The 22,577-nt window shown below is 44.1% G+C and overlaps 1 protein-coding gene across 1 annotated transcript; it reads right to left on the reverse strand.

Annotated features, from left to right (window-relative positions):
- Nucleotides 1-18,993: 18,993 nt before the first annotated feature.
- Nucleotides 18,994-21,801, reverse strand: PHOX2B (paired like homeobox 2B). The gene is made up of 3 exons (XM_039227015.1): nt 21,561-21,801; nt 20,530-20,717; nt 18,994-19,535 (listed from the first exon to the last, which is right to left on the reverse strand). The coding sequence occupies exons 1-3, from the start codon at nt 21,799-21,801 to the stop codon at nt 19,020-19,022; spliced, it is 945 nt and encodes a 314-aa protein (XP_039082946.1). The 3' UTR covers nt 18,994-19,019.
- Between the last annotated feature and the right edge of the window lie 776 nt (nt 21,802-22,577).

Raw genomic sequence — 22,577 nt, forward strand, 5'->3', positions numbered from 1 at the left:
CACTGCCATTAAGTACTAATCCCCAAGGCTTGCAGCATAGCTAGGAGGTGAAGAAGGAGGAGAAAGAAGGAGGAGGAGGAGAGAGAAGAAAAGGAAAAGACTAAACAACTGCTCAAGGTTGCATATGGTTCTTTTTACCCCCTCTTCAGAAGCAATGTCAACTCAGGATAGGAAAGTCACCTGCTAGGGGAAGTGGGATTAGGAGCTCTAAAGTAGGGAGGAGGGCCAGAAGCAGAGCCAATATTCAGTCAGTAGGTACCAATATGGCCACACTGGTTGTTAAAATATTAAAATAAAGCTGTACCATTTGGTAAAGAATCACCCCTCTAAGATCTTCTGAATGCCTCCTGAAGATCTGGCCTCCTAGCTCCTCTCCTTGGAACCCCAGACATTTTTCAGGCTCCAGCAGCTAAAGGATTAATGTCTGGCACAGAGAGAGACCCCAGAGATCAGATTCCCTCTGATGGACAGTCTATTTGAGTGGTCACTGCTGATTATTGATAGTCTGAATATCACCCCTGGCCACAAGTCTAACATCCAAAGGCCTTCCTAAGCCACTGAATCCACTCTAAAAGAAAGACAAAAGTGCAATGTACAGAAGTTATTGAACCTCGTCCTTATTTACCATTTGAAATCTTGCTTTAGATACAGAAAACCTGAAGCTGAATCGGTCGTATTTCCATGACCCATAACATCAGTGAATATCACCCCTTTGGCCAATGTTTATTTTGCCAGAGGAGAAAAAAGCTCAGCTTATGAGTTAGAGAGACTCATGCTATGTGTCCAAAACAATGCAAACAAGACTTTAAGAAATTAAAATGTGGGAAGGACAGAGGTAAATAAATAGATAGCCTGCCCCACTCAGCTCCAGCCGCAAGGACATCTTCAGAGCATCAAATACTTTCAGTGGGTTAGAGAGGTGTAAAAGAACACTGGATGTGGGGCAACAAAGCCTGGGTACTAGCGTGGAATGGTGAAAAGAATGGGCTTATATGCCGGTTTCTTGTTTACAATATGTACAACTAGACTCTACATTGATAGAATGGGGGATAATAGTATTTAACACAAATTGCTATGTGGCTTGAAGGAAGTAGGGTATTCTGGGTGACTGGAATGCAGTAGACACTCAATAAAAGTAAGTCTTTTGCTTTTATTCTCCTTTCTTGTCCTCTATCTTAACTCTTTTTCTACTCTTACCCATACCCCGGGCCCCCAGTGTTCACACGTACGTGCACACGTACACACACCAGCACAAACCAGCACAAGAATTTGTAGCGGGACCACAATCAGGTCACTTAATATGTATGTCTCCATTTTTCAACATGAAAAGCAGAGATGATGTAGGATTTCTTGTGTGGTGAGATTACTAATGTGCAGCAGGCTGCAGATGTGGAGGATTGTTGGTCATAGTCAAGAAGAGCAAAAGCAAGTGACAGAGTTACTTTAATTCCCCATTCACCGCTGCATAGTCCCTATAACATAACTAGCAAAACCATCTACACTAAGTATTTCCATTCACCTCTGGATTCAAGCAAAGATTTATCATACTGGGTAGTTAACGCCAATCATAGTGTCAAACAATCCTATCTTTCAGATTATGCTTGGCCCAGAGTAGAAACTCAATCAGTACTCCTTGAGTAGAAGAATGGATTTGTGTTGAATCTGCTGACCTTGTAAGGCAAAAACAGCATAAAGTAGGATGTACTTAAGGTATGTGTGTGCTTATTTCATACCAAACCCAGGCTAATGTTTGAAAAAAGAAAAATGAACCGGCTCATGAATTACGCTGAAGTTTTACACTTCTCTCGAACTGGCAATTGCTTTAAGAAGAAAGCTCCTTCTGCCTCAGTCATTGTCAGCTAATGGATGAAAATGTATGCTTTTCTAAATGTGCATTTGAATTTCTAAACTCTTGTGTTTCACACCAAGAACCAAATTTCAGTCAACGTTTCCACTTACTAAAAGGAAGTAATCGATGAACAAACTTTGTTTTTAAAAAGAATTACCTTTGGGAAGGGAAGTAGAAATCAATCCATAATTCATGGATTGCAAGTGATTTTTCTGTGTTGCTTTAGCATTGCTCTCATAAAACAGCTGGCCAGAAGATGCAAAATACCCATTCTCTGCAGATCCATCAGCAAGTATTTGTTGAGTGTCTTCTGGACTCTATGTTAGAGAAGTTCAAGGTGGTGGCAAGAAAGAGAGAGAGCAGGGATGTAATCAGGAGTTAAGTTTTAATGTTAAAAATAAAACACATCCTTTAAATCAGACACTATTTTGGGTAAAATTTGGAAGGCTAGAAAGAAAAGAGATGTCTATGGCTGGATGCCTCATGAAGGGCCTTGTGGCCATATTAAGGAATTTAAATTTTATCCTATAACAACTGGGAGCCATTAAATATGTTCAGGGGCATGTGTAGGGTGTTGGAGATTTGTACTTTGGAAAGATGATGCAGGCAACTCGTGGAGGATGGATTGGAGGAGATTCACCTGCAAAGAACGGAACAGAAGAGGCCCTGGGATGGCCCAGGTAATCAGTGTTGTGTGGGGAGTTGAGCTCAAGCCACTTCACTGAGGATGAAGATTAAAGGCGGGTCCAGGGAATGTGAGGAATCTGAGGATGCACTTTGCTTTCAGGACTGACAATAAGATTTAAATGGCTCTTAAACAAATTTAAATGATAGATTAATCTCAAGGGTGAAGTAGTGAAGTTAGATGTTTTTTTCTGGCTTCTGCTCATGGTGTTTTATTTATCTATCTATCTTGCTTTTAAGATTTTATTTTTAAGTAATCTCTACACCCAGCATGCGGCCCGAACTCACAACCCTGGGATCAAGAGTCACGTGCTCACCAACTTAACCAGCCAGGCACCCCTTTCTCATGGTGTTTTAACTAAAATGTTAGTTAATTTGCATTTTGTATGCATGGCACACTGGTCTGGTCTTTATTTGTCTAAATGACCGTATTGTTTGGAATTTTTTTTATCTCTAATCTTTCAGGTTTCAGGAATTCTGTCGGGGTTTACTCTCCCTGGCACTCCATTCACCTGGGGCAGTGACCTGGGGTGAGGCCTCTGGGAGAGGAGACAAAAACATCTCTTATTTGCCCTTAAATCCTTTAAATGCTTTTAAAACATTAAAATCTTGGGCTCCTGGGTGGCTCAGTTGGTGAGGGTCCGACTTCAGCTCAGATCGTGGTCTCGTGGTTAGTGGGTTCAAGCCCCACCTCTGGCTCTATGCTGACAGCTCAGAGCCTGGAGCCTGCTTCGGATTCTGTGTCTCCTCTCTCTCTGCCCCTCCCTTCTCGTGCTCTGTTTCTTTCTGTCTTTCAAAAATAAATAAATATTTTAAAATTTGAAAAAATAAAACCTTAAATCTTTTATCACTATAGAGATAAAGCTCGCCTCGTTCTATAAATTTTGGCAAAAAATAACACAGCTTACTTAAATGGAGTTGTTCCTTTAGGACCTCAAAACTTAAAATTACAAAATTACTATCTTCTTATTTCCCCATAAAGGCCCACAGTATGATACTGTGTTCACAGAGTAAGGTAAACCTTACATGTACTATCGGTAAAGGTAATATGTAGACATGGTTTTCTTTTTTTTTTTTAAAGATTATGCAATCCTGGGGCACCTGAGTGGCTCAGTCAGTTAATCATCTGGCCCTTGAATTGGGCTCAGGTCACAATCTCAAGGTTAGTGAGACTGAGCCCTAGCCCATGGCCCATGTCAAACTCTGCAGGGGCAGCACAGAGCCTGCTTGGAGTTCTTTCTCTCCCTTTCTCTGTGCCCCTCCCCTGCTTGTGCTGTCTCTTTTTCTCTCTTAAAATAAAATAAATAAACGTGAAAAAAAATTAAAGATTATGTAATCCTTTATGATCTCGGTTTACAGGAAATCATGCTCTTTTCATTTGTAATAGTGGTAAGAAATGTCCTTTTAACATAAATTTATTTAGGTTAAAAAAATAAGGTTAATGAAAAGAAAAATAAAGGTTCTCTGATGTGTCAAATTGTGGTGAGAGAGTGAACGGAGCCTGGAGAGTACTAGACCAGTAACAGAATATGGAATTCCAAGTCAGAAGATTCAAGCCCCAGCTTGGTCATAAATAATCATGGGTTTAAGCAAATTGGGTGGTTTAGTTTTGCTGAATTTCATCTGTGAAATGGGGATGGTAACATGCACCTTGTAAGATCTTAATCAAAATAGACAAAGTATCTGATGACACTTTAAAACCTGCAGCGTGCATTGGAATGTCACTTTTTATTGTTAAGACAGGTGCTGCAAACTGTGGTGTTTCCCCACTGATTTACAATCGCTTTCTGAGACAAAACTGTAGCACAGGGAGCTTACCTCCCCTACAAAGTGTACTGAGCCCTAAAATGCATCTGTTGCTTCCTGATGATGTTGTCAATCTTTAGGGGAAGGAATTTATTGATTTGTTTCCCTTAGAAGTGCTTCTGCGAATCGATCTGGCCATTTTGATGTTGCAGGCTTGCTAATGCCTCTGCCATCCCAGGCTGTGGTTGGAAATGATCTTGCTGCAGGGAAAAGGCCGGATCATTCTGACACTCTCCTGGCTCCTCAGGGTCTGAACGGTCTCAGAGCTGATGCTTAACTCCTGCAGAGTTCTTGTTATTCAATAACGACCAGGGATCTCAGAGTGTGCTCTGTTCCCAGCAATATTTGGGGCTGGTAGGCGATGGGTATTTTTATGTGTATTTTCCTTGTTTAAAATAGCCAAGGGGAGGGGGTGCAAAGAATGCCTTATGTGCCCTGAGTAATTAAGTCATTTCTATACTTTTTCCATCCCAAACATAGTCCCAGGCTCAGGCTGAAAAGTGATGGCATTCCTGAGTTAACCTACTGCAGTACTTACCAAAGTGGGATAGTGACTTGGGCCCTGTGCTCAGAGGAGGAACTCTGCTCCTAGGAAAGAGTCTTAGTTGACAAAGAGGAAGGATCTAATGACAGAATCCTTGTCACTGGGCCAGCCTCCTACACGGAACCTCATATGGCTGCTTCTGGCTATCCTACTGTGAATGGGGCTCTGAGAAAGGCTGCCCGGAAGAGGACTGATGGGCAAGAGAGGGACATCCAAAGTAGACCCCTCGAAAATCTTACCCACTCCCGAATGCTCCAACTCTTGGGCTTCATAGATACCTGACAGCAGTAAATACTTAGTATTAGCTGGTGGAAGGGATGAGCTGTAGAACCTATAGACTCGTGCATACAACGACAAAAGGCTCTTGAATACTTACAAGACTGTGCACAAATACTGCCTTGTACACAATCAAGACCTTTTTGGTCATGAGGAAGTTTTTATGCTCTAATGTACGAGTGAGCACAAGATTGTTGTATATAACCAGATGCAGCAGGGCAGAGTAGTCTCTGAAACTAGGCTGACCCAAGTTCAAACCACATTCCAGCTTTGCTTGTTTACCAGCTGAAGGAACTTTTTTTTTTTTTTTTTTTTAATGTTTGAGGGGCGGGGAGGGGCAGAGAGAGACACAGAATCCAAAGCAGGCTCCAGGCTCTGAGCTGTCAGCACAGAGCTGGGCATGGGGCTCAAACTCACAAACCGTGAGATCATGCCCTGAGCCAAAGTCAGAAGCCCAACTGACTGAGCCGCCCAGGCGCCTCTACCAGCTGAAGGAACTTAAACAAGATACTGAATCTCTTTAAGTCCTGGTTTTCTTACCTGTAAAATGGGGGTAATTGCAATACCCATCCCATAAGGTTGCTGCTAAGATTACACGAAAGAATACATGTAAACTGCTTAGCACGGTTTCTAGCACAAGACAAACTCTGAATAAAAGTTAATGTTATTATTATTAGCGGTCAGTAGTGGGTTTCCTTTTTCATGAAGGTGAGTATGTTCCTAGATGTCATACGAGGTTATTTACTGGGCACCTAATCCCCCTGATCTAGTCCTTGGTAAGGTTGCTTTATGTTTCATGGTAAGGTGTTTTGAGAAGTATAGAGGATGCTGGCTTATGAGGTTTTGTAAGAGGACACAAGTTGCATTTTGAGGGACTGACTTATTTACTTTAAGACAATTATGTCTTGGGGCACCTGGGTGGCTCAGTTGGTTAAGCGTACAACTTCAGCTCAGGTCACAATCTCACGGTTCGTGGGTTCAAGCCCCACGTTGCTCTCTGTGCTCTCAGCTAGCTCAGAGCCTGGAGCCTGCTTCAGATTCTGTGTCTCCCTCTTTCTCTAACCCTCCCCTGCTAATGTTCTCTCTCTCTCTCTCTCAGAAATAAATAAAACATTTAAAAATTAAAAAAAAAAAAGACTATTATGTCTTGTTGTTAACCCAGGATGCTCCTGTCCAAGAAGTTTCTACTTAGAAAAGAAGAAAAAAAAAGAAGGGGAGAACCATATCTAGATGATAGCCCTGTGGTTACTTTCCCTTTGGAAGTACTGTGAGCCCCTAGATTGGTTAGGACTGGTTTTCATGTCATTCTAGTGGAAAGATCTATTCTGGGATTTCCCAGTGAATCACAAGGTAGGCAGTATCTGTGGGTAATACCCAAGTCCGTCAACATTTTCCAGGGGAATAAAAACCTTAAGTGAACATCATACTGATGGTGTCCCAAAATGATTATGGACTCTGATGACAATAGACCTGAATTATCTAATCTATCTGCCACTTACTGGCTCTTTAAAAAAATTATTTAAGTTTCCCCAGCTTTGTACGTGCAATAGTCTGAACTGCCATTCTCACACTCCAGTCCATCTAGTGAATCCTACTCAACATTCAACACAAATGTCAAATCTTCAAGGACACATCTTATATTTAGGACAATGGTTCAGTTGTGGAACACAGACTAAACAATTGCCAGTGGCGTAAGTTTATGCATTTCTCTGCAAAAATCAGTAAAGGAGAATAAGGGAGGACTGGGTGGTTGTCGACTAAGGGTCTGACTCCTGGTTTCAGCTCAGGTCATGATCTCACAGTTCGTGACTTCGAGCCCCACATCCAGCTCTGCACTGACAGTGAGGAGCCTGCATGGGATTCTCTCTCCCTTTCTGTCTACTGCTCCCCTACTGGTGCTTTCTCTCTCTCTCTCTCCCTCTCTCTCTTTCTCTCTCTCTCAAAAAATAAATAAATAAACTTTTAAAAAAATCAGTAAAGGGTAATACGATGATTCTAGTCCAAGGAGCTGTCCATGGGCCAAGCACCTTATATTTTACCACCATGTCTACAGTCTACCCATAGGGAAAAGAAAAGAAGTTGAGGGTAAGTAGCTTCCTTTAAAGATCATGACCTAGAAGCAGCACATATCACTTCTGCTCACATCTCATTGGCTAGAACTTAGGCATATGGAAATGTCTAGGTCCAAACGAGGCTGGGAAATGTATCCTCTATCTGGATGGCCATGTCCCAGCCAGTCAAAAAGCCACAAGGTTCTTTTACTAACTGGAAGAGGAGAATGTTTATCAGGGAAGAGCCATCAGTCTCTTGTCACATTCTTCCTTGCCCTTCAAGATACCTTTAAGAGTGTTGGAACCATGTTGCATTCCTTTTTAGAAACCAAATACTATGTGGCCATTAAAAACAAGGCAGACCTACAAGTTTTGACAGGGAATAAACTTTGGGATATATGTTAAGTAAAATAAAAATACAAAATATAGAAATTGAGTATAATGTAATGGTTTTGGTGCTCTTAAATATATTGACTATCTTAAGAAAGATAAAAAAAAAAAAGAAACTAACTCTGGGACACAGAGAGGGGAAGGAGATACACTTTTTATTGAATAATCTTTATATAAATATAGATATAGATATAATGTTTATTTATTTTTGAGAGAGACAGAGACAGAGCATGAGTGAGGGAAGGGAAGAGAGAGAGGGAGACACAGAATCTGAAGCAGGCTCTAGGCTCTTAGCTGTCAGCACAGAGCCGGACCATTCACCAAGCTTGAACTCACAGACTGCAAAATCATGACCAGAACCAAAGTCAGATGCTTAACCAACTGAGCCATCCAGGCATCCCATCATTGAAGAACCTTTTAAAGCATTTGAATTGTGTGTCTGTATTACCTATGCAATTTTTTAAAGCCTTGAAGTCACTGAATCATTCAGATATGTTTTTTGAGATATATTTCTATTACTTTTCCAAATTATTTTTTCAACAAGTAGGAAACCAATCCTAACCAATCCTAGCACTAACAGTGCTAAGGAACATCCCACCAAAAAGAAAGTGATCACAGGACTATCATCTAGATGTGGTTCTCTCTTTCCAGGCAGAAACTGTATGAGCCAGGAGAGTCCCAAGTTAACAAAAAGACACAATTGTTTTAAGGCCAGAAAATCAGTTCCTCAAAAGGCAACTTATGTCTTCTTGAAAATTCATACAACAGCATCATCCGTGGTTCTCAAAAGTCCTTACAAGAAAACATGAAACAACCTTTTAGGTGGGCTCCCCTGATTTCTGCTAGTCAATGTGTACTGAAAATTTAGTCTTTTGAGAACTTTTTAAGAAATTACTCGTGGCACCTGAGTGGCTCAGTCAGTTAAGCGCCTGACTTTGGCTCAGGTCATGATCTCACAGTTTGTGAGTTCCAGACCCACTTCGGGCTCCATGCTGACAGCTCAGACAAAGCAGCCTGGAGTCTGCTTTGGAGTCTGTGTCTTCCTCTCTCTCTGCCCCTCCCTTGCTTGCTCTCTGTCTCTCTCTCTCTCAAAAATAAATAAACAAAATACATTTTTTAATTAAATAAAAAGAAATTACTTGTTTATGTTTCAATGGACTTGAAGAAAATCTCAGTAAAAGTGAATGGATTCTCTCAGGTATTTTTCAAATATCCTTTAAATTTGACTTCTCCTTTAATAGAAGATGAGAATGGCCCTACAGAGGAGTTTCTATGCATCACTACTTTACTCTATGATCAGGTATAGAGATACTTAAAATGTCTGACTATTTTAACAGTTCTCCGAACTTTCAATGATTAGGTTGTGGAAACTACCACAACATAAGGCAAAATTAAGAACTTTTTGCCCACTTTGTTTTGAAATCAGTTTTGTAGTACATTCACTAGCAGGGAAGAAAAGGATAATTGCTTAAGAAAACAGTAATATTTTCCACTCTCTTCCTTCTCTATTAATTTATGTTGTTCTGACGTAAGACTAACATGAAAGTGTATATGAACTTTGCCTGCAAAAAATCAAGGACTCACAGAAGAAGACAAATTAATGTTGGGTTTCCCATATTAGTCTTGCTTTGTTTAAAAAAAAAAAAGCTGAGAAATGAACAAGTCTGGAAGTATCATGCTTCAGAATTTCAAACTATACTACAAAACCATAGAAATAAAAACAGTATGACATTGGAACAAAAATCGACACACCAACTATGGGACAGAATAGAGAGCCCAGAATGAAATCCTAATACTTGACAAGGAAGTCGAGAATGCTCAATAGGGAAAGGATAGTCACATTAACAAATAGTGCTGAAACACTGAAGAAACACATACAGAACAATGAAATTGGATCCCTATCTCATGCCACTTACAGAAATTAACTCAAAATGGATCAAAGACTTAAACATAAGACCTGATACCATAAAATTCCTAGAAGAAAACATAGGAAAGAAGCTCCTTGATACTGGTGTTGGACATGCTTTTGAACATGATACCAACAACACAAAAAACAAGAGCCAAAATCAACAAGTGGGACTACATTAAATTCAAAAGCTTCTGTACAACAAAAGAAACAATAAACAAAATGAAGAGAACCTACAGAATGGAAGAAAATTTTTGCAAGCCATATATTGGATGAGAGGTTAACATCTAAAATATATAAAAACCTCAGTCAACTTAATAATAAAAAAATCCAGTTGGGGTACCTGGGTGGCTCAGTCAGTTGAGCGCCCGACTTCAGCTCAGGTCATGATCTCTCTCGTTCCTGAGTTTGAGCCTCACTTTGGGCTTGCTGCTGTCAGCCTGTCAGCACAGAGCCCAGTTCAAATCCTTTGTCCTCCTCTCTCTGCCTCTCCCCAACTTGTGCTCTCCCCAAAATAAATAAATATTTTCAAATATCCAATTAAAAGTGGGGAGAGGAGGGGCGCCTGGCTGGCTTAGTTGGTGGAGCGTGCAACTCTTGATTTGTAGTTTCCAGCCCCACGATGGGTGTAAAGATTGCTTAAAAATAAAATCTTAAGGGGGCGCCTGGGTGGCTTAGTCGGTTAAGCGTCCGACTTTCGCTTAGGTCATGATCTCGCAGTTCGTGGGTTCGAGCCCCGCGTCAGGCTCTGTGCTGACTGCCAGCTCAGAGCCTGGAGCCTGTTTCAGTCTGTGACTCCCTCTCTCTCTGACCCTGCCCTGCTCACGCTGTTTCTCTCTCTCTCTCCTAAAAATAAATAAACATTTAAAAAATAAAATAAAATAAAATCTTAAGAAGCACCTGGGTGGCTTAGTCAGTTAAGTGTCCCACTTTAGCTCAGGTCATGATCACATGAGTTCCAGCCCTGCATCAGGCTGTCTGCTCTCAGCAGGTTGCTTCTTCTGATCCTCAGTGTCCCTCTCTCCCTGCCCCTTTCCTACTCCTCTCTCCCTGCCCCTTTCCTACTCGCGAGCTCTCTGGCTCTCTCGTTCTCTCTCAAAAATAAACTAACATTTAAAACAATAAAATCTTTTAAAAAGTGGACCTAAAAATCTTTTAAAAAGAGGAACTAAATAGACTTTCCGAGGAGGGCATCAAAATGACCAACAGATACATGAAATGATGCTCAACATGGCTAACCACCAGGGAAGTGCAAATCAAAACCACAATGAGATATCACCTTACACCTGTTAGAATGGCTATCATCAAAAAGACAAGAAACAAGTGCTGGTGAGGATGTGGTGAAAAGGGAACTCTTCCCAGCCCATTGTTGGTGGTATTGTAAATTAGTCCAAGCACTGTGGAAAACAATCTGGAGGCTCAACAAAAATTAAAAATAAATCTGCCATTCAAACCAGCAATTCTATTATCTGGGTATATACCCAAAGGAACTAAAAACAGGATTTTTTTTCAGGTTTTAAACCTTTTATTTGCATATTTTAAAAATTGTCTGTTCCAATAATTAAAATCATTTCAACAAAGAAATGACACTGATTAAACTGGGTTTGACAGCCTGTAGGACACCTTGATTCAGCTTAGTTTTGACTATAGACTTCCCTGTCAATCACACCCAGCTTCTTCCTTCACCAACATGCAAGTTCTTTTCCTTCCCTGCCGGCTAGCCAGGCAGATGGGAGAGGCAGGAGCAGCTTTTCGACGTTGGCTTAGGGAGTGATTTGCAGGCTAAGGGCAATACCTGGCTCTAGACTCTTATCTCAATGACTCCTCTGGACTCTGGGACCCTTTGGAGAATAAGATTTTAGGATCAAAGGGACAGGGGTTTGGAGCACTTACCAGCTCTGGGATCTTACGTAACTTGCTCAGCCATTCTGTTACTTGTATTTTTTTTTTAATCTATAAAATGAGAATTATCTACCTCAGGAGTCTTGAAAGCCTATAATATATAACAAATGCAAAAGGGCTAGCAGAGTATCTAACACATAGTAAGGACTCCAAAAGCACAATATCTTATGCCTCAGACAAACCAGGTTTACACTCCACTTTTGCCTCAGGTGGCCATGCCACTGGGACCTTAAAGAAATTAAGTTTTACACCCAGGCTCTTCCTGTTCTGGAAATCACTGCTTAAATCATCGGATAGCAAATAGCAAACAGTCATCCATTTGGTTCCCTAATGAAATTATGTCCAGGTAAGAAGCCTTTATTTCCCCCTTGATGTCTAACTTTCCCCAGAGGGAGGTCTTTGACATGAAACACATGGCTAAAGTAACATCATTGCTCAATCACTTGGCCTTGGGGTATTTTAACAAACCAAATAGCTTCAGGTTCAGACAAAAAATAAAGTGAGTGACAGCTAGGCAAGTGACGAATTCCTTTCCTCTCCTTCTTTCTTTCTTTATTTTTTTTAAACCTTTTTAGCATATTGTTTTAGAGGCTGGGTTTGGGTTGAGTCCTGACTTGGTCATTAGCAATGTGGCTTGGACAAATTCAATAGCTTTGAATTTCAATAGTGTAAAAGAAGGAAAGCACCACCTTCATCACAGAAGCCTGCTCTGGGGTGCATAGCACAGTGGCTTGTGTACACGCTCGATAAATAGTATGAGGACATTCAAGTCTCATCGAAACCTTGGAATCAGCTCCTCTTCTCTACTGTTTCCTCCACTCAGACAGTGGTCTTTAAAATCCTAGAACTTTCTTGTTCAGCTTTTGGGGATTGTTTCATTCTATTTTTTATTTGAAGAAGCATTGTTGGGTTTAAAGCTTTTGTAAGATTTCTTCTACCAGTAGAACAAATGAATCACATGCTCTGGTCCTAATAAAGGTTCTGAAAGTCAGATCTTTAGGGTGGGCGGTGGGAAGGGGAGGGTGGGTAGACACTTGTTCTCATCAATTAACCAGGGGCTCTTTACTTTTCTGTGTGCCATAGACCCCTTGACAATCTGGTTATGCCTATGCGCTCTTCTCAAAAGAACATTTTTAAACACAAAACTAAAATGTGTAGGATTACAAAAGACCCAATTAAAATAAAACCATCAAAAATATTTTAATTTTTTATTTATGAATTTTTTGTTTTAATTCCAGTATACTCAACAGACAGTGTTATATTAGTTTCAGGAGTACAATATAGTGATTCAACATTTCCATACATCACCCGGTGCTCATCATGACAAGTTCGCTTCTTAATCCCCATCACCTATTTCACCCATCCCCCCACTTACCTCCCCTTTGGTAACCATCAGTTTGTTCTCTGCAGTTAAGAGTGTGTTTCTTAGTTTTGTCTTTTGGTCTTTTTTTCCCCCCTTGCTTATTTGTTTTATTTCTTAAATTCCACATATGAGTGAAATCATATGGTATTTGTCTTTCTCTAACTGACTTATTTTGCTTAGCATTATACTCTCTAGCTCTATGTCATTGATTTCATTCTCAATAATACTCCATTGTGTGTGTATGTGTATACCACAGCTTCTTTATCCATTCATCTATCAATGGACACTTGAGCTGCTTCCATAATTTATAATATATTCATATATGTGCTTCTTAATATATTAAATAACAAGATCTAGTGGCTAGTCTAATAATTATCATGATTTCAAATTAATGGTGAATACAAATGATACATTGAGATAGCTTCAAACTCCCATGTGAAATGAAAATATCTATGACTTACATTGGTGATGGTCACGGGTATTAACAAAATATGGCTTCATGGCTCACATTGGTCATTGAAGAAATTGCTAAATTTCAGGTAGAGATTACTAAAAAGTCTGAAAAGCCAAGACTAACATGATCCAAAATGTCTATTGTGGTTATAGGGACAGGGTTATAGGCTGTTTTCAGGGAATCCAGACTACTGACCTAGGGAAGTAGCAGGTCTTTGCTTTCCAACATGGAAGTGCCACTGGGTGGAGGCATTCAGTAATTATTTATCCATGTAATTTTGTGAATGCTCACTCTAGAATCAAGGCTGGAAAATTAAAGATTCAGGTGGGCTTTTGCCATTTGCACCATCTGTCTGTCATGGCAGTGATAAATGAGCCTATAGGTTGATTGACATCTATTCCTGACATCCATTCCAATTCACTGACTGATGTTTCACACTTCATAGACGTAACTGTCCTTTTCCCTTTCGTGCTCCATGCCTCTGGCTACTCCTTGTCTTGTTCAGTTACCAGAAAGATACCATGACCTATAAATACGCTGCCTTGCAGAGAACATTCTCCCTCCTCCTGGAGATCCCAAAGCGTAGTCCCTTTTAGGCCTTGAACTTCATTTCAAATCTGGCTGGGATATTCATCCCAACACCACCCTATTTATTCTAACCTTCACCTTCCTTTCTGTGTCTTTTTGCAAAATGAGATTTCTTCCTGAGTCTGGAAATGTATGGTTTCGTGGGCTGAAATGAATTCTTCCTCTTGCAGAGACTGGAAAGAACATAGGCTGTGGAGACAAACCAGATGGGGTTGGATTCCTGCTATGTGATCCTGTCCATGTTACCTAACCCCTCTATGCCTCAGTTTCCTCCTAAGAAAAAAGTGGGAATGGTACTTTTTCCATAGGGCAGTTGTAAGGACTAAATGCTTTAAAGCTTGTAAGCTTAAAAATGCCTGGCATAGGGGTGCCTGGGTGGCTCAGTCAGTTAAGCATCTGACTCTTGCTCTTGGCTCAGGTCTTGATCTCAGGGTCGTGAGTTTAAGCATGTGTGGGACTCCACATTAGATTCTGCACTGGGCATGAAAAAAATGCCTGGCATGTAATGAGCACTCAATAAATAGTAGTTATTTTGTCAGCCCTTGGCTGTTACTGTCATCCTTAGCAAAGTCCTCCAAACCCAACCTTTACATATTCTTCACACTCTGTATTCCTGGGCCATTGACTTCAGTGATATGAGGGCTCTTTTAACTCTTCTGAGGCCTGAGCTAGCGAGATCAAGAAAGGATCTAGAAGTTTTATCATCATTATCATTATCATTGTCATCATTACCATCATCATCGTCGTCGTCGTCATCATATCTGACATTTGCTGAACACATCCTGTTATGCTGGATACTTGTATATTTTATTTAATCCCACCAACAACCCTACAAACTCTGTTTTATTATTCACAGATAGTTGATGCATCAGGCTCAAAGGGATTAAGTTATTTGCAGTCCAAAATCATGTGGATCTTTTCCTTGAAATGAGGCTCATCTCTGTCTAGTCACAGGCTATATTTCTAAGGATGTGAGGTGGCCAGAGAGAAGCATCTGGGGTGAGTTGTAGACTCACTCTGAAAGCTCTGAAAGCTACTGTTTTCTTGGTTGTCTGCTGTACTCTAAAACCACTCTCTGGTTTTCTGTATTCAGCCATCTTGAAGGAGACTTGGCTTAGAGGTGACCATCTGGCATCAGCTCATGCAGCTTTTGTGAAGTCACATGTGGTGCCGGAGTTGCCAGGAAAAAGGATGCCTTGATGAGCCAAAATGCAAATTCCTTAGGAGAGGAAAAGTGGAAGTGAGCTTGTTCACACTGTGCAGGGCTCCAAGGAAATGACACAACTCAAGAGACACAGTGTCCTGCCACTAGGCTCCATCATATTACAAGGGCATTATTTTGCATTTGATCATAAACTTGCCTCCTAATAGTTTGCTTCTTTGACCAGTAAGAGAGGCAAAGGTGACCCAAATTAAAAAAGAAGTTAATATTTAAAACAGTAGAGCTGGGTGCCTCCAGACATTAAAAACTCAATCCTCTGGGAAGTGAAGGCAGTACAGGGATGGGAAGCATGTATTCCTCATTAATCTCCGGAGTTTCCCTCATCCTGGAGATAAGTTACTCAAAGCAAGTCAAGTCCAAGAGAAGGGAATTTGGGGATCTTCATCTAGTTTGTGCCCATCTGAAAGGCTTTCTAGGAGCTTCACTGAGGTTTCTAAAATCTCTTCTTTGGCTATTTGTCTTTCCTCTTCCTTCTTTCTCTTTTGTTCTTCTTTCTACTTCTTGTTTTGTTTCTTTCTCCGAGTCTTAAGTTCTCCAGAATGTCTGCCCCACTGTTTGGCCCATCAGTTTACAGTAGCCCTCAATGCCTAAGTGAAGGCTAATTTTCTTCCAGCCCAGTCTAAGATGGGGTTACCTGGACTTTGAATGTTTTTTTCATCTATAAATTCCTGCCCTTCTTTTTGCCTCTCCTAGACCTTATAAATTACGTTTACAATCAAGGGCTGCAGTCTAAGGGATCTTGCAAGTGTTGGCATTTGACACCAGCACAATTAACACCAATGCTTATAGCATATTGTCTTGGGGAGTTAGCATAGGGCATTTAGAAACAGATTTTTAAAAGACTACTTAAAAGTCCTTTAGAAGAACTATTAGAAGTTAGATAAGATCCAAATGTTTGAAAATTCTAAATGAAACCTGCCTGATTTAATGCAAGCCATATTTGGATGCCTAAGGTGAGACACTCTGATAAATTCAAGCCAGATCAGCAGCTAATCCTCAGGCCAGAGGAAGCAGACGATGGGCTCCCCTCAAATGAGGGGAACTGAGTCATCTATTGGTAAGGCCCAGAGAATTGCCACACAGGCTTCTGCTTGGAGAAGGCTGACCAACCAAACAGTTCAAGTAAGAAGCAGAATTCCACTTTGGGGCTGTAGTGATGATTCCCTCCATCCAAAAGGGGACCACTGAAGCTGCCAGCACCTCCCCTAAACACGTCTGTTCCCAAAGTAGTCCCAATTTTGGAACCTTCCTGTTTGGATTTCTTATAATGTTGTTCAGTGGTTCTTGTATCATCTATAGAGTTAGTTAAAACATATATTGCCAGGCTGCGCTCCCAGAGATTCTGGTTCAGTAGATCTAAGATGGAGTCTAAGAATTCATGTGTCTAACAAGTTCTCAGGTGATGCTGATGCTGCTGGTCCAGGGATCACACTTTGGGGGGACCAGTGGGGTAGTTAATGTGCGGGCCCTGGAATCAAAGTTGCTGGGTTCAAAGGCTGACACCATCACTCCTACACTGGAGACTTCAGAGCAAGTTAACTTCTCTGTCACCTTAGCATCTCATCTGTTTATAAGAAAATGAGTACAGGAGCTATACCCACTTCGTGGTGTTTTGAGGGGTAGATGAGACAACGCACGGAAAGCACAGATTGCTACATGCAAGTGCTCACTAATTTCGGTTGTTGCCAGTTTTAGTCTCCAAACACACCAACCTTGCAGAGCTGTTCTCAGGTCGACGCTTTCCCGATCCACTTGCTCACACAGACACCCTCTGGTGTTCCGGGGTGCTGGCATACTGCAAGGTTTATGCGGGCTCAACCACTTGAAACTTACCAGAGGCCATTGGTCCTGAAAGCACCTGCACACGGAACCCTCACTTTTGAGTCTTTCACAGAGCTGGGTATTCAAAACTTGCTATTGCTACCACTGAGTCCCTTGGCCTCAGCCTAGGCATCCATATGCACATTTTTACCAGCACCCTAGCTGTCCTTTTGTGCTCAGTGACTGCAAGACAAATAAACACGGACCAGAGAATCTTGCCTGCTATCCCAAGCACTAAATTTTATATTGACTGAATTTGGATGCGTGAGTTTAGACTTCCTACCCCACTTGGGCTTGCAGAGCCACAGTGGCTTCTACATATTTTGTACAAGTTCCTCTTCCTCTATCCTCGCTTATCATTTCTAAAATTAATTTTTTTTAAAAATCAAGGAAAAGTCAGAAGAATTCAATTGCTAGACTTGCTTTTTGTTTTTATTATCAACAATCAAGTTAATGGTACACTCTTGGAAAACTATATGCACATGTAGAAATATTTCCCTTTTAAATAGAAGCATTCATTATAACACATATAAATAAATTCGAAAATCTGAAACATAACTTATGACGCTTATGTTCACAAACAAGAGTCCAACAAGAAGAAGAAAGAAATCAGACAGACATGCACCTGATAACAAAAATATATACCATTGTCTGAACCTTGGTCTCTCTAAACACAAAGAAATTGAACCCGTGAGAACCTTATTACTCCATAAAGACACGCCATAGAGACTACAAGAAGAGAAAAACATTATACGGTCACGGAGAGGAGACGGTCTGTACTGATATTAACACGATACAATTGAGTCACAGAACACAGTTGTAGAAAGACACGGAAAAAGTTAAAGCCTCAACATTCAACTAATATCTATAGTTTGTGCCTTTTAAAATAAAAACAAAAACAAAAAACAAAAAACAAATCCCAACAGAGATGTCTAATCTGCTTGAAGAATGGAATCATCAATATACAGTCCATCCACCATACAGGATGTGAGTCCATTTCTATCAAACAGAAATGCAAACCGAGACACTTCTGCAAACTTGTGTGCACGCCTTTCTTTTCTCGGTAGATTTCTCTGCAGCCAGCTGCGTGGACTGCAATTGATTCTAATCCAAAGCAGTGCCAAAAAGTTCGGTAAAAGCTGGTGGAAGAAGAAAATGCCGGTGGGGGGTAGGGGGGTGACAGGAGAGAAAAAAAAGGGAAGAATTGCGAAATATGAGACCATTCGCAGAGTTTGTGGATGAAAAGGCATCTCATGTATAGGGCATCTTTCAGGGCCGAGTGGCTGCAAAGATTTGGGGTTGGGAGTTGCAACTGTGTGGGGTTCGGATGCGCTAATGGCAGGATGGTGTTGGCGAGGTGGGACAGGCAGGCGGGAGCGAGGAAGTCACCTTGGCCGCGGGGACAGTCTGCACGAGTCGTCGCCTCAGCAACCCGAACCCAAGGACACGAGGTGAAGGGGGGCTGGAAGGCACCCCTACTTTCCCTTGAGGAGGAGCCCCAAGGGAGTCTGTGCTGCAGGAGGGCGCGAATTTAGGGGTTCACAAGACAGAGCCCTCGGACGGTGCTAGCTTCAGCCTCCCTTCTTCCCCACCTTACTTATTTTTCCTTGGATTTTAAAGCCTTTCCGGATTGTTTGCTTGTTTTTAAAGTGATCGCTGCCTTCCTAATTTTTTTTTTTAATTTGAGGGTTTTGTTTATTTTTTCCCTTTTCCTAAGCAAGTCACTGAGTCGGTTGCGCTCCCCCCTCCCCCCATCTCTCCCTGTCACCTGCTCGGGCCACAGACCCACATTCCCCGAGACAGACAGACACCGACACGCAGACACAGCCCCCCTGAGAGTGCCCCCGAGTCCGGGCCGCGCTGCACACACCCCCAGGTCAGCAGGCGGGGCCCTGGCCGGTCTGCGCGGCCCCGAGGCAGGTGCCAAGCCAGGGAAGTTTTTAGTTTTGTTTTGTTTGGGGGTTCACGATAGGGGTAGGAGTGGGGTTGAAATGGGGGCGCCATTTTCTCTTTATTCTTATCGCGATAACTTCGGGCTCTCGGTGGAAAGCCGCGGCAGCAGCGACGACAATAGGCTTGGGCCTACCCGCTCGCCCGCTCGCCCGCCCGGACCCGGCTCGCCCGCCGCCGCCGCCGCCGCCGCCGCCGCCGCGGGATCCCAGATCAGAACATACTGCTCTTCACTAAGGCGGCTTTGGCACCGTTGGGTCTTTGGAGCGAAGATAGGACGCTGGCGAAGGGGCCCCCGAGAGAATCCGGGATGGAGGTGATGGGCCCGGGGCCGGGAGCCCAGCCTTGTCCAGGGCCCCCGGCCGCAGCCAGGCCCCCGGCCGCCGCCGCCGCCGCCGCAGCCGCCGCCGCCGCCGCAGCCGCCGCCGCCGCCGCCGCGCCTCCCTTGCCGGGTTCGCCTCCCGGGCCCCCGGGGCCCGCAGCCCCCGGGGCCCCTGCCGGGCTGGGCCCGCCGCCGCCGCCGCCATTCGCCCCGCAGCTGGGGGTGGGGTTGGGGTTGGGGCCGGGACCCCCAGTGCTGTCCGGGTCGGTACTCTTGGCCTCCTTGCTCTCGTCGTCCCGGGACGAATCGGACTTCTTCCCCGAAGAGCCGTTCTTGGCCGCGGCCGCGGCGGCCGCTGCCGCCCGCTCCTGCTTGCGGAACTTGGCGCGGCGGTTCTGGAACCACACCTGGCCCGGGGGTAAAGGAGAGGCGGTGAGGCGGCGCGAGAAAGGAGGAACCCCGCCGGCCGAGCGCGGATTAGGACGGCCCACGTTCCCTTTCGGCTGGCGTTAAACCCCTCGCGTGGCGGGGACCCCCGCGCGCACCCCGCCACCACGTCCGTCCGCTCCCTCGTGGCCGGTGCGTCTTCGGAGAAACTTTCTTAGGGTCACCTGAGCATGCCAGGAAAAAGGCGGCTTGCAGGAGACGTTAAAAGGCCCCACGTCGCAGAGCTGCCCTAAAAGGGAAGCCTTTATTTTGTCCGGCCTTTGCCCAGTCTATTTCTTGAGCCACCCACAAACTCTCCACACCCCCGTAGGCCGCAGGTCTAAGGTTAAACCCTAATTGTTTGGAAGGAGGAGAGTGTCTCCGGGTTTGACGCTCGCCTCGCGTCCCGGCCTGTGAGCCGGATGGAGCGTACAATGGGGCTCGCCTGCAGTGGCGCCCGGCCGGCTCGAGAGCGCACCTGTGTCGGCTAAAAGGTTAGGGTTAGCCGCGGTTCAGGACCTTCATGCAGCCACAGCCCCTTTGCAAATCTGATCCCAGTCATAGTTACCGGGGAAAGACACCTACACCCCACGATTCCAAGTTAAAAGAGTTTGACTTCGGAGGCACAAAAACAAAAACCCCGCGTATAATACGGGGGCAAAGTCTGCACTCCCGCCACAAGGCACTTCCTGTCCCCCAAAGCCTTGCTCTTTCACGTCCCAAGAACCCGAAAGTCGCTGCAGGGCTACCTGGGGAGGAGAATGCTTTCAGCTGTGCACAGGTAAACACGAGCGCGCGCCCGAACGCTTCCTCGCGCGCGCAGCCCCTCGGAACGTGGTCTCGCTGTTCAGCCCTGGTGGCCCAGGCCTCGCCTGGAGAGGCCCGGGTGTTCCGAACCTTCCGGAGCACCGCCCGCTCCCCGCCTCCGTACCCTCCCGCGCCGAGTGTGGCGAAGCGGTTTCCGGGCGCGCGTACCTGGACTCGCGCTTCGGTGAGGTCGATCTTCAGGGCCAGCTCCTCCCGGGTGTAGATGTCCGGGTAGTGCGTCTCAGCGAAGACCCTCTCCAGCTCCTTGAGCTGCGCACTAGTGAAAGTGGTGCGGATGCGCCGCTGCTTGCGCTTTTCGTTGAGGCCGCCGTGGTCCGTGAAGAGTTTGTAAGGAACTGGGGGGGAAACGGAGGGGACAGAGTGTGAGCAATGCTGCCTGGAGCGCGGGCCGCGGAGCCGGAGTGCGGCGACCCCAAGGTCGGGGAGCCCTGGTGCGGCCACCGACGCCGGCGCGGGAGACTGGCTGAGAGGAGCTGCGGAGAAAAGCCGAGCAAGTCATTCATATACCGAAACAGGCAAACCCCGGGCTTTGGCAGGGTCCCTCTTGGCACAAGCGCCTTTGGGTGGGTTAAAGCAGCGCACGGGGGACGACTGAGGCCCGGGACACGGGATAATGCTTTGATGAGGAAAAACGAGAGAGGAAAAAAGTCCAAAAACATCAGTCGGAATATCAGGGAGCCAGGGAAGAAATTACCCAATACTCGCACTCTTGGAACTTTTCAATTCTCAGAAGCTGACCCTGCCCAAAAGTTGGGGGAAAGTGCTGCAAAAAAATAATAACGATAAATTAAAGAAATAATCCTAAAAATGACCAGCGAAAGAGGTGTGAGCCGCTGTCGGTTCGTAAAAAAAGAGACACTGCCAGTAATGAGCTTTACTCTTTGTTATTTAATTATTTTCTAAGCTTTACGTCTCATCGCAAAGTAAATAAATTATGCCTATCATTTTGGCAGCTTAAGATAATTTTGTTGGCGGTTCGGGTGTGACTAGGATAGTGTAACCCTGTAAGTGAATTACCCCTCCCTGCAATCGCTTCTAACGTGATAAATTCTTTCATTTGTGTAAGCAAATTTCGTTTGGTAAATACTAAACACATTTCCATTTTCAAATGCAATCAAGGCTTCCTATATACGAGCGGAAAGGCGGCTTCCTCCGCTGAGAAAGCTGGCGGTCCTTACCTGCGGCGTACGGACTGCTCTGGTGGTCCCTGAGGGTGCCGAGGCTGCAGGATCCCGGCGTGAGGGACGGGCAGCCGGACGTGGCCCCAAAAGTGGTCCTGATCGGGTTATACTGGAAGCCACTGGCCTGGCTGCAGGAACTGAAGTCAGCATAGGCTGAAGCCAGGCTCGAGGTGTCCATCCCAGCCATACAGGACTCGTAGGCAGAGGAATTGAGGTAAGAATATTCCATTTTATACATTGAAAAGGCTCTGGATGGCTCAGCCAAGTGGAAAAATGAAATAAAAGATGGGTATGGAGAAGGTGGCTGGAGTGGGGAGATGTGCACAGCTCAACGCCTGCCTCCAAACTGGCCTCCTTACTACCAGCAGAGCCTAGTTTTATGAAAAAGCCTCCTATGAGATGCCTTGTCTGAGGTCTCTAGAGCATATAGTCCTCATAATAAACTTGGCTCTTTCCACTTGGACAATAGCAAAGCGGTTGGTCTTATTGCTGGCGCTTTTTACATGACAATAACTCATCCGTCTATTGGGCTGGCACTGGGGAACTGAGCTGTCCAACCTCCCTATCATTGATTCCTGCATCTCTAATTAGAATTTAATACCACACCATTACGCACTGAGCCCCTGATCCTCCCTTCTAACCAGCTCCCTGCCCTTTAATTCAATCACACTACTTGGAAATAATGAAAGTTGGGTGACGATTCTCCCTGATCCAATTTCCCCGAGCTTTTAAGCCTTTTTAACTGATCATATACCTTAGGCATAAATTGAGATAGTGTGTGTGTTTTCCCTCTTCTTCGTCCTTTTTTTTCCTCCCCCCTCGGTTAGAGAGAAGAAACCTTGATGTCATAGAAAACCTGTTTTGTAAGAGCGTTACACGCTCAATTTAACAACAAGCCTACCCCCCGAAGTGCATGAAATGTTATAAAGGACTGGGACATTGGCAAGACTCAGGCGCCCCGTAACATAGAGTAAGTGGGCCAAGGGGGTTTATGTGAAGGATAAGCGGATTTCT

The sequence above is a fragment of the Hyaena hyaena genome, unplaced genomic scaffold (assembly GCF_003009895.1).
Source record: "Hyaena hyaena isolate Hyena2069 unplaced genomic scaffold, ASM300989v1 scaffold_24, whole genome shotgun sequence".
NCBI lineage: Eukaryota > Metazoa > Chordata > Mammalia > Carnivora > Hyaenidae > Hyaena > Hyaena hyaena.

What these genes read in the sequence shown, in the direction of transcription:
- PHOX2B (XM_039227015.1), bottom strand. Translation starts at nt 21,801, where the DNA reads ATGTATAAAATGGAATATTCTTACCTCAATTCCTCTGCCTACGAGTCC. An exon ending in GAGCAGTCCGTACGCCGCAG is followed by an intron (nt 20,718 to 21,560) that starts GTAAGGACCGCC and finishes TTTCCCCCCCAG; the next exon opens with TTCCTTACAAACTCTTCACG. An exon ending in TCACCGAAGCGCGAGTCCAG is followed by an intron (nt 19,536 to 20,529) that starts GTACGCGCGCCC and finishes CCCCCGGGCCAG; the next exon opens with GTGTGGTTCCAGAACCGCCG.